We start from the raw sequence: 11503 nt of genomic DNA, 5'->3' as shown, positions 1-11503 counted from the left end.
TCAGGTGTTGGGGTGAGGTTCTTGTTTTATCAGTTGCAGGATTTTCACTGAGCACACATGAATGACTTTGTTATACAAAAATCTCCTCTCTCTTCCAATGAGAGTTATATCAAAGTTATTTTTTTTCAAGAGAGAAAAAATCAAACCCGCACAGACTCCTAGTTACAAGTGGAGCTCTAATCAATTCCCCAGCAGCTCTCGAAACCTAGTCTAGGTTATTTAGCTGTAGAACAAGCTGCAGTACTTGGCCTGCCTTTTGAAGCTTGAACTTAACCGTATTGAAAAAAGCTGGAACTAAATTCATCTCGCGCGAACACAGTGGTCTCTAACCAGGACCAGGAACCAATTCGAATTTGGATCTTGACATGGTAGCTCGACCGAATTAGATTGACGAAAGACGAATGTTTTAGGCCGAATGAAGCGAAGCCAGATTATATCGGAGTTGGACAGGGAAGAGCGTCCTCTAGGACCATCATCCTTTAGAAAAAGCACCAGCTCATGTAGACCCAGAAGGTCAGTATCTTTTCATGAATCAATGAATCGAGCAGGATAATTCTTTTTTGTGCAGAATAAAAATAATGATTAATCTTCGAAATTGTCGTAACCGTAGAAAATTCGAAACATGAAATAGTCAAACAAATAAGGATGAAGGGAGAGAAAAAAATGTAGCACGAACTAGTTCATAGATCTTTGAGCTATAGACGAATCAATACCGAACATCAGTGTTCGATGAGTACACACACCTTTAGCTAGTGGAGACAATTAGCCTGCCAAACAATCCTAGTAAATATGAGAAGCATGCAAGGAATGCCTTGCGATTTGAGAGAAAAAAATCTGGAGATGCAAAGATGAAGAGAGACCCCTTTATCATCAAGCCAACTTATAACTGTGGACAGATCATCCTCCATCCAAATATCTGTAACTGATGACCAAAGTTTAAGATAATATATGCTATAACATTATAATGGTTGTGAAGGCCTTTTGTTATGCTATTACACCAATACTTAGCAGATACCAGAAATTTGAGCAGTATCTTTTTTTTTTAAATTTTCACCCATCATCAAAGGAAAATGTTTTCTCAGTCATGGTTATGCTTTCCCAGGCGATAGCCCCGCTCGGTGATCGCGAGCACGCCACGTGGCTTAAATATATTCCCATGAATTTTAATTAAACAATTTCTTTTCCTTTATTCCACTCCGCTCTTCGCTCCTCCGATCTCGTCTCCCGCCATGGTGGCCTCCGCGACGCATCGCCTCTCGCCCTTTCTCGGCCTGCCGCTTCGCGGTCGCGTAAGCATTTAATCCAACTATTTCCTTTAATATTTTCGCCTTCTAATATATGGTCTTGTAATCTAATATCTGTGATGTATTCTGATGCCTCTGCCTTCTTCTCCTTGCGATTCTGATGTTAAGCCGTAGAGATCTTGCCTTAATTCTAGAATTTACCCTAATTCTAGAATTTGGAAAGAATTATTGAATAATCGATTCTTCGTTCTTGATGGAATTTGGTACCTTTTATGTAATTGTTACTCTTTATTTCTTCTCTAATTAGTAGGAAAGGAATCGGGTGTTTAAAGAGGGAAATTTCTGGAATGGGAAATTTGTTTTAAATTGAATTTAATGAACACCGGTTACTGAAACCGAGGATAAGATAAGATATTAACATCTATGCTTTGATAGAACCAGGGCCACTCAGTTGAACCCCTCAGAGGAGCTCCCTAGTTATTCCTAAAATCTTTTTTTTTAAAAAAAAAAATTCTAGCCGATTAGTTTAGTATAAATCTCATAATAATGGACTGGGTAACGTTTTCTTATGAATTAATTGTTGTTACAATGTTATGGTGCTGGCATAAAGGTTTTGAAGGTCCATTTGATATACATAACTAGCTGCTAAAGTATGCAGTAGTTGTACCAAATGACCGGGATCAAATCCCACCTTCACCAGGATTTTTGGGGTTAGGGGGATTTGGGAGAGGGCGTTGGGGTCTCTTCATTTTTTTTCCAAAAAAAAAAAAGCGGCTAGTTGATATATCCGTAATTTGTCTGTTTAAAAATAACATTTCCTTTTCAAACTGAACTGTTGTCAATTCAGAAAATAACATTTATTTTTATGATATCCTTTATTTTGTAATAGCAGAAAAATAATGGCCATGTTAATATCCATGAATTTATTCCAGGCAAAAATACTATTATTGCCGGGATAGCAGCAATAACATATTTAGAGGGGTGCATAATTAGGGGATATTAGTGTTTGTGTGATTTCTATTTTAATACCCATGAATTTATGCAAATAACCTCGGTCATTCTGTATGGAACATATGTTTAATGCACATCATGTAGTCTTGTCAATTGCCAATTTACCAAGTACTTTAGCTTTTTATTTTCTTTAATTGTAGGACAATCCATTCTACCGACAAAGTTCCCATAGTATGTTGTCTCCATACAAGGTTGCTGCAATATTTTGGGGGCCTAGGAGGACAGCAGAGCCACGGAACTTGAATCCTTCCTTGGGGGAATTTACTCTGATAGGGTCAGCACCAGAGGTGTTATTATGTTGTTCATCTTGTGAGAGCCAGGGGTGTATTAATGTCATTTTCCAAGGCTTTTCTCATGTTATATGTGATATTGTTGAATCATTCTTTTGTATAGGGCATATCAGCCAATGAGATGAAGCCACAGGAAATATCCATTTCGGTTGTCTCATCAATTTCTGTGATTTCTTCAAAGGATTGGGATGCATGTGCTGTTGATGCGACTGGCCCTGAAAAGTTTAATCCTTTTCTTACTCATGCTTTTCTTTCGTGCTTAGAGGAATCAGGATGCGCAGTGAAGGTTAGCACTATGGCCATAACATGTCTTTGATATCCTTTCATCTTTATCATTTATTACTAATTAAACTGTCAATAGGAATTCCAATCTGTTGTTTTGCTCCATCAGCAGAGCATAAAGTATCAAGATCCAGCAATTATCTTAACTTTATTTAGTTATCTGGGTTATAATTATTTATCTGGACCCATTTCAGGAAACAGGATGGTTACCTCAGCATGTTGTTGCTCAGGATGAAAATAAAAATATTTTAGGTGTTGTTCCACTTTATCTTAAAAGGTTTAACATCGACAAGCTTTCAGTTCTTTGATCTTTTTGTCTTGAAAATGTATGTTAGATCATTCATGTATAACTTTTAGTTCCCTTTTTCTGTCCTGATGGCTAACTATTGTGATCTGAATTTGCAGCCACTCATATGGAGAATTTGTTTTTGACCATTCATGGGCTGATGCTTATTATAGATATGGTTCTCAATACTATCCAAAGCTACAGTCGTGTGTACCTTTTACTCCAGTAACTGGCCAGAGAATATTAGTTCGTAACACTTGGTATAGGGATCAGGTGTTTGACATGTTAGTTACGGCACTCAAGGACCTAACTTCTAAGGTATTGCATGAAATTAATGCACTTGCACTTTCGCATGTAGTATGCAGCTCTTGAAGTCCATTAAATATCATTGATAAATTTACAGATTCCCTATGATTTTGGTCTGCTAAATATCCTTTTGTAACCACAAATATTACCATAAAGTTCTATCCCTTTTATTTAAGGATGACTTTATAAATTTATTCTTTTTCTCTTATTATTTTTTTTAAATCTAATTATGTTGGATTTTTTATAGAAATATTTTATAGTGCAGCACAAAAAGTGATAGTCAAGAGATGAAAAGATGTTGAAACATGTTAAAATAGGCAAAGCTTGTAGTTCTGATGACAAACATTGATGGTCAAGAGATGAAAAGATGCTAAACATATTAAATAGTCAAAGTTTGTAGTTCTGAATGTCACGACATATGAATTTTCATTCCGTCATTTTCAACTTTTTAACTTTTTTATGCATGCATTTTACTTGGAATATATCATTTAAAGTATGTGTTTCAGTTCTATATGTACATCTTGGGTTTATATCCATATTAAGTGCCTGGTGAGATGGTTCCAGACTTCCAATAACCTTATCTCTGTCTCCCAAGACCAAATGGTAGAAAGTTAAAATTCTTTTTGTTTCAATTTGATCTTAGCTTAGGGTGAAGTTTAAGAGTTCATTCTGAGATCTCCACTGAAACATATGAGACATCCTGGCAAGCCAATTGTCATTTTTTTGTCATTGCAAATTGTATCTGTTTTTCATTAACTTGCTAGAATCAATCTGACAGTATCTGAGTTTGAGGCTCATAATAAGTTAGTCATTATCATCATTTACTAAAGTGTTGCTATAATTTGGAAAATCAAATAGCTGTTTGATCGGCTGTTAACAGTGACTGGAATTCATTATTTCTGTTACTAGAAGAAATTGGCTACATTATATGGTTCATCTGGAACCTTGTCCTGGGGTAATCTCTGTATCATCGAAAGTGAGAATGCTTAGATGCCAGCATTGGAGGGGTTCATTATCATGAAAGACATAAATGATGTGTTTCTTGCATACTCTCTTAGATTTATGCTTAGTCTCATGAATTATCTTCCTAGAATTTCCTAGAATTCATTATTTTTGAGCTGTTTTAGAATTTCCTTCTCTCTTCTTTTGTTTCACTGTGTTCCACTAAGCTGTTTGAAGGATCTATGCATTTGTCAAAGTTGGTTCTGCCAACAATTTTGCATTTATATTGGCTTTCTATGCTTCATGGTTTTCTACAAAGATTTCTTATTTTCCTTATATTTGCATCTTTTTCTTCTAACACTTTTATAAAGCTTGATTATACTTTCAAATAAAAATTCACAAGAAAATCAAGGAAATAAGTTTTCACATAGATTTTATTTACAATACTTTTGATTATACCTAAAACCTTCCTGATAAGACTTAACTGTTTCATAAGGTAGAACATTCAATCTTCTGAAGCACTACTTCGTCAGAACTTGTGCTCAACAGACATGCTTTCAGTTATATAGTTAGTGCCTTCCTTTTTGATAAGACAGCATCTGTCTTTTAAGAGAATGGAACACCTCAGGTGGAACTGCTGTGGATGGTTAATTGTGGTTGTTTAAACACTGACAGCTCCAGGTTTCATCATTACATGTGACTTTTCCATCTGAAAATGAATGGCACAAATTGAAGAATGACGGGTTCTTGCAGAGAATAGGGATGCAGTATCATTGGAAAAATCGCAATTATAAGAAGTAAGTTAAAAAGATTTCCTTTTAGTCTGACTTCTGCTGTTTGTTTGTGCTTGCTACTAATGAAGAATAGAGTTATACTAGTGGGTTCCTCTTAATCAATTCACTCATTTTGTTTGCATACAAAAATATCCTATATATGTATCTCTATTTATATGCATGTTAGAGTTTAAGTTGTAAACTTAAAATATTTCTTATTATTGTAGACCATTGTAGGCCAAGACAAAAGAAGGGTGATTGCTATTTGTAAACTGTTTTCTGACTGGATTGCTCCTCTCTCATATATTCATGTATGGCATAATTTTACATTCTTGGGTGGACCCAATATCTTTATTCCTTAATCTTCATTATAAAGGTGGAAGTGATTTATTTATTGGATTTTTTTTTAAAAAAAAGGTTGTATATTTTCCTTATAAATATTCAACAAGCTACAAATGAAAATTGTAGTTTATGTTTTACCCATATGCCCTGATACATCATCTGGGACATAATAATTATGACCTTAAGTGAGTCTTGTCTCTTTGTTTCTTGTTGTAGTTTTGACGAGTTCCTGATGGATATGAAGCAAAGTAAACGAAAAAATATCAGGCAAGAGCGAAAAAAGGTAGGTGTTGCCCAACTAGACCTTCATTGATATCTCATGAATTAGTAATTGTATCAAATTCTTCTTTGATATGAACAATACTGTTTAGAACTTGAACATATAAATATCTTATACTGATTCTATGTGCATTAACTAGCATGACAATTACTTTGGTTATTATTAGTGATTGGTCTAGCATGTACGGTTGATTAGAAACCATTGTTGTATTCTGGAAGCCTTATTTAGTTCCTTCCCTGTTTCTCATACTTTACTCTCTATTAGTGAAAATTGAATAAATAATTTTTCTGAGTTTGCTACTCATCCATCTAGAAAACTATTTATTTTGGCAAACATTATCCAGCTGTTAAATTATTCATTGCAAAATTGGTTTTAACTGGGGTGGTCAATGTGTTGGATCCTACATTATGATTGTAGAATCCAAATTTGAATTAATATCTAGTTGCTAATCAAATTCACAGCCTTCAGTCATTACTATTTCGACAATTGCTCACATTATGTCATTAAATTGGTGATGGCTTCATGTTTCCTTTTCCATTTGCTCTGGGTTTCACCCAAGGTTCGCCATCTTAGTATCGGACTCCATACCGCTACACTCCTATTACAGTGATGGACGCCTAGTACGGTACCTGGTTTGGCATATCGAGTATTGGTACACCCCCTATTCCATGTACCGGTTCAGTACCGATACGATCGGTATGCACCAATACTAACTGGTACTTTCACCAATCTTTATCAGATGAAATCTGTTTTTCCTTTGTACTATATGTAAATAAACATATCATTTCCTTCTTTTATGTTATCTCCAAGTACACCTTAGTCCAAGTGCTTGTATGTGTGCAATTGACATGTGATGCAAGATTATAGGAGCCTAAGGGGTGCACATAAGCAGCAGTAGGCCAAGCAATTAGCTGTTAAGATGAAGTCAAGGGTTTGCTAGTATGCTGCAAAAATGTGAAAAGATTTAAATTGACTGTGAATTTAATGATCAGTGGAAAGTTGTCCTAGGGTTTCTTGGTTGAAATAAAAAGTTTTTTAATTAGTGATTTTATGGCTTTAGGGTTTTCAGGTTAAGTGATTTTATAGGAATTTGAATAAAGCAATTAAGGAACATTGAGTTCACATTGTTTCATGTTTGTTTTAAGATTTAAGAGATTTTAGGAGATCAAAATGATCGAAAAGCAGCCAGTTTTAGAGTAGTCAAATCTAGTTGCAGCGCGAAACTGATTTTGCTATGCAAAAATCCAGCAGTTAAAGGTATAGGAGTAATAACTGTAAGGAAAAGCAGAAGAATAGAGCTCTTCTTTTAAATCATAATTGGCTCCCACAGATGAAAACATAACAACAGCAAGCATAACTGAATAACTGAACTTAGAGATACAACAATTTGTAAGAAAGTTTTTTGCTCATGATCATTTCCTTCCAATAGTCTGTTAACTGAACTTAAAGATATATCAATTTGTTAGAAAGTTCTTTGCTCATGATCATGTCCTTTCCATTAGTCTGTCAAATTTTTTAACTCGTCATATGATAACTGAATATAAGCGAAAATCTTGGAAGTTGCAAGTATTACTCATGTTACATCCCAGATAGATTTGACCCATCATTTCTTAGCTTCTTGGTTTTGCAAGTTAACTTTCTGTCTGAAATTTCTCTTGCAGATTTCTGTGCAGAACTTGGAAATTAAACGCCTTCGTGGTGATGAAATAAAGGTATCTACTGGTCAATTGTTATGCGATAATGTTAAGCTTGACTCTGTAATATAAATGGATAAGGTTGCCAATTTTAAATAGTTTTCATCACGAAAATACAAAATCGAAGGCCTTGTATTTGCTTTCTTTCCATTATAGTTTGCTTATGTATTATCATCACCTGCATGCATGTCCCTATATATATACACCATATCTACATCTACCTTGCTTATGTTTTGTATGACTGAACTCTTAATATGAAGTTTTTCTCTAGAAATGTTGTTTTTAGTTGCAGCCTGTATGATTTTCAGTCCCTTTACCTTTATTACACTGGTGAGAAGTGGCACGCACTAAGTTCTTACTGTATTTTTTGCCTAATTATGTGATTGCAGGCTAAACACTGGGATTCTTTCTATAAGTTCTACCGCAGCACAACAGATAACAAGTTTGGTTCTTCTCGACATCTTCTGATGTTATTTCTTTGAGTCTTTTCCTATTCAAGTGTTCTTGGCTGATTATACAGTGTTAAAGATGTTTGTTTGTTTTTTTGTTTGTTATAAGGCCCACTGCTCTTATTTTATTTTCTCCCAAACTTGATATAGACTTGCAATACTTTATCTGATTAGTTGATATGATATGTTGGTAAGTCTGATGTATTAAAGCCTGACTTCATTATGGTGATATTGATTTTACCTTGCTGAGAAAAATCAGGTCCAGATGGTATGTGAGAAATTTCCACACAGGAGTCTGATCAGCCATCTGCATTCCCACTTCTGCTTGCAGTCTTTTTCTTCTTTGTCTTACAAATTGTAGAATCAATCTGTAGTTCGATTTTCTATAGGCTGTTTTAGAAATGGATTATAGTTTCATATCAATTTATGGCCTTTTGATTTATCTGTAGATGGGGTAGGGCTTTTCTAACGAAGGACTTCTTTCACAACATGGGATCAAAGATGGGAGACCATGTACTGCTTATTGTTGCGGAAGATGGGAATGAACTTGTTGCTGGAGCTCTTAACCTTATTGGAGGGGATACTTTGTTTGGTCGCCTATGGGGGTGTCTACCGCATGCCTATTTTCCAAATTTGCATTTTGAAGCCTGTTATTATCAGGTAAACGTTTTTACCCCCAGTCAAATGTGGAATGGCTGCTCAGTCTAGCTGTAGAATTGGGCAAAGTAAGTGTAACTGTAGGTACTAAATTGAGCTTGTGCAAGAAATGAAATTAAAGTCTTTTACTGAAGTTTCTTAGCCAGTCCTTGCTGAAAAAATGCAAGAATAACAGATTGAGGCTTTTTTCCTTCCCCTAAACCAAATATAAGCCATCAGAAGGCATTGTCTCAGTATGATCCCTGTGCCTTCTCATTGCGCTAACAACTGAGCAGTTAATAGGCATATGCCTTGAGTCCTATTGGGTTGATGTGTATTATGAGCCAATTGGAGAGGTAAAGAATCATTCTTCAGGACAGGCTGAAACTCTGGGTTTAAAATGCATTTTCTTCTTTTTAAAAGGTAAGGCCACCCAGACCTGACTCACAGATGCATCCTATGCACCTCCCTGCAAGGTTGTACTAGTATTCCTATGTGATAGAAAGCCTATAATACATTGATTTGGTAGATAAGGAATATATATAATGCAATAATTCATCGCAGAGGAAATATTCATCTGCAAAATTCACCATTAACACCTCAAACATTATTGTTGTTCGCTCATTGCAATCTGGATCATCTTATAGGCAATTGAAGCAGCTATAGAGTTAAAACTGAGTAAAGTGGAGGCAGGAGCACAAGGGGAGCATAAGATTCAGAGGGGTTACCTTCCTGTGACAACATACAGTTGTCACTACATTTTGAATGATGGTTTTAGAAAAGCTATAGAGGATTTTCTTCTATACGAGACAGACCAGGTATTGCTCTTAATTTCTCAACTTTATGACAACTTGATATTCCTGAACATATTTATTTTTCTTTTTTTTTGGTATGGATATGTTTAAATATCAAATTCTATATATTTTTCCAAATCTCGGTCTGAAATCAGGACTCCATTCAGACTACCTTACAGTTGATGGCATAATCATTGACCTAATTTTAAGTTGCATTACTTTTCCAACTTGTTCATCCTTCAAAAGCACCTTCTTTGATTTTACAGGCCATTGTCTCTAACCTGTTGCTGTCTAGCTTAAATTGTTTTGTAGACTATACTATTAGTGTCAACGGGACTTCATTCACCCGGTTGGCTCCTCTTTTTCATTGGTGCTTTTTCTGGGAGAGTATATGGATTTGACTGCAGAGGGTGGCTCTCCACCATTATTCCTTAAAGTAGCAAAATTAGTCTAAATATAAGAAAACCTGAAGCCTAGTAAATGGTATGCTCATTTGTAGATGCAAACCAAAGCACTTGTTTGATGGAGTTTTACTGGATTCCTTATTAAAAAAAAAAAAAAAGGCTCCAGACTGCTGGCCAACCACATGGCACAAAGGCATTGGTGCTTTATACCACAACCCCACCATGAATTTCAGTGATCCCATGTATGGCACCAATCCCCTAATTCCACGTGGCATACCAGCTATGTATTATTTTTTTCTTTTGGTTGGGCTGGTACCTGGGTTGGGCACCGTAGTATAACTTATTCTAAAATGCTAGGGCTCCGTAGTATCACTCATTCTAAAATGCTACTTACAAGGTACTCCTACCTTGAACCATGGAGGCAATACCCATAAAAAATGGTTGAGTTAATAAAAAATTCGGACTTTCAATTCCTTATAAATGTTATATATGCATAATCCTTTCTCTTTTCTGGCGGGACTCAATTTGATCATAAACATTTGTACTATATAGTGCATAATTCAAGTAAAATCATCTAATTTTCCACTCTTTCTCCACGTTGTTTGGAACTTAGACATCCAGTTGCGTCAACAATATATAGAATGTTGGCAGAGTGAAATTTTAGCTGACATCATTTTGAAGAATATGATGCAAAATTTTAAATAATTACTCTTATTTTTTTATTTAAAAAAATAAGAAAACTCTCAGTGCTGCTGCAAATTTTAGATATAAACTGCAACTCTTAAAAATTTCAGCTTCTTAGAATCATCTTCAGTTGCTCATTTTTATCAGAGATTTCAGTTGATGTTAGAAGTACTCCATCTAACCTATGACTGCATCTCCTTTTGATTTGTTATTAATTTGCTTTCTTGCAGGTTAAGCATGTCATGAATTTGATACATGACTCCGGGCCCTTCAAAGAGGGAATAGATTAAGAGGCACCGACCATAGCAAGTTTGTGAGTGGAAATTTCTATGCATATTTCCATAGTCAAATTGAGATGTGTATATCCCTAAAGTCAGATAGATGCTTGGTTAGGAATTGAGGTGATGATTTGGTTGGGTTTTAAGACTTCAAACAGTTGGGAGAGGAGTACCAGCATGGAAGAGTGTAAATCAAATTGTGAAAGTTGTTCATGGTTGCATTGCAGGACTCAAGAAGAATTTTGGCGATCACCTCCTATAACACTCCTGAGAATACCAATTTGACTCTGGGCCTTTGTTTCTAAAGGCTTTTGCTACACAAACAATTCAATATTTCCCAGCCAGATGAAATAAATAGTAAATAAAACTTCCACCGAGCATACTTACACTGTTTTATTTTACGTTCCAATTTACCTTCAGTTTAGTCATTCAGGCGAGTTTTCTTGCTTATTCACTACATACACTCTCAATACTCTTTTAAGAGAAACATGCGCTTTGGATGCTCAAAATCTTCTTCCATCCTTCTGAGGATATCTTATTGGATCAGGACATCCAAAGAACTAATTCCCTGCTCTTATCCTCCACTAGGTGATGTAAGAGATAATAACTAAATGTTTTCTGAAGGAGGAAACAGAGTTATCAACCAAGTACATTTATGAGAAACAGTACCAAGAAAAATATAAGATTGGATTAGAACGTTTAAACATAACAGAGAGAGGATAGATAATTAGAACTTATTTCATAAACAAAAATTATGCGTGCTTATTCTTCTCTGTCTTCCGTGATCCAATCCAGGAACTAAAGCAGG

General features: G+C 35.4%; 1 protein-coding gene across 3 annotated transcripts; it reads left to right on the top strand.

The window, feature by feature from the left end:
- The first annotated feature begins 1182 nt into the window (after window positions 1-1182).
- On the top strand, window positions 1183-11077 carry LOC103704787. 3 transcript variants are annotated; one of them, XM_039133567.1, is made up of 13 exons: window positions 1183-1289; window positions 2396-2542; window positions 2649-2831; window positions 3022-3104; window positions 3233-3431; window positions 5037-5158; window positions 5693-5759; window positions 7418-7468; window positions 7840-7892; window positions 8349-8559; window positions 9183-9353; window positions 10648-10730; window positions 10923-11077. In XM_039133567.1, the coding sequence occupies exons 1-12, from the start codon at window positions 1230-1232 to the stop codon at window positions 10705-10707; spliced, it is 1407 nt and encodes a 468-aa protein (XP_038989495.1). In that variant the 5' UTR covers window positions 1183-1229; the 3' UTR covers window positions 10708-10730; window positions 10923-11077. The 3 variants fall into 3 exon arrangements, with proteins under 3 accessions (XP_038989495.1, XP_038989494.1, XP_008786447.1); XM_039133566.1 differs by having other exon boundaries at window positions 10648-11075; XM_008788225.4 differs by lacking the exon at window positions 1183-1289 and having other exon boundaries at window positions 2398-2529; window positions 10648-11075.
- The last annotated feature ends 426 nt before the right edge of the window (window positions 11078-11503 follow it).

This window comes from Phoenix dactylifera, chromosome 14 (genome assembly GCF_009389715.1).
Source record: "Phoenix dactylifera cultivar Barhee BC4 chromosome 14, palm_55x_up_171113_PBpolish2nd_filt_p, whole genome shotgun sequence".
Taxonomy (NCBI): domain Eukaryota; kingdom Viridiplantae; phylum Streptophyta; class Magnoliopsida; order Arecales; family Arecaceae; genus Phoenix; species Phoenix dactylifera.
Note: the sequence above shows the minus strand (reverse complement) of the source record. Positions and strands in the feature narration are given on the sequence as shown.

What these genes read in the sequence shown, in the direction of transcription:
- LOC103704787 (XM_039133567.1), top strand. Translation starts at nt 1,230, where the DNA reads ATGGTGGCCTCCGCGACGCATCGCCTCTCGCCCTTTCTCGGCCTGCCG. An exon ending in TGATAGGGTCAGCACCAGAG is followed by an intron (nt 2,543 to 2,648) that starts GTGTTATTATGT and finishes TCTTTTGTATAG; the next exon opens with GGCATATCAGCCAATGAGAT. An exon ending in TTCTATACGAGACAGACCAG is followed by an intron (nt 9,354 to 10,647) that starts GTATTGCTCTTA and finishes GCTTTCTTGCAG; the next exon opens with GTTAAGCATGTCATGAATTT.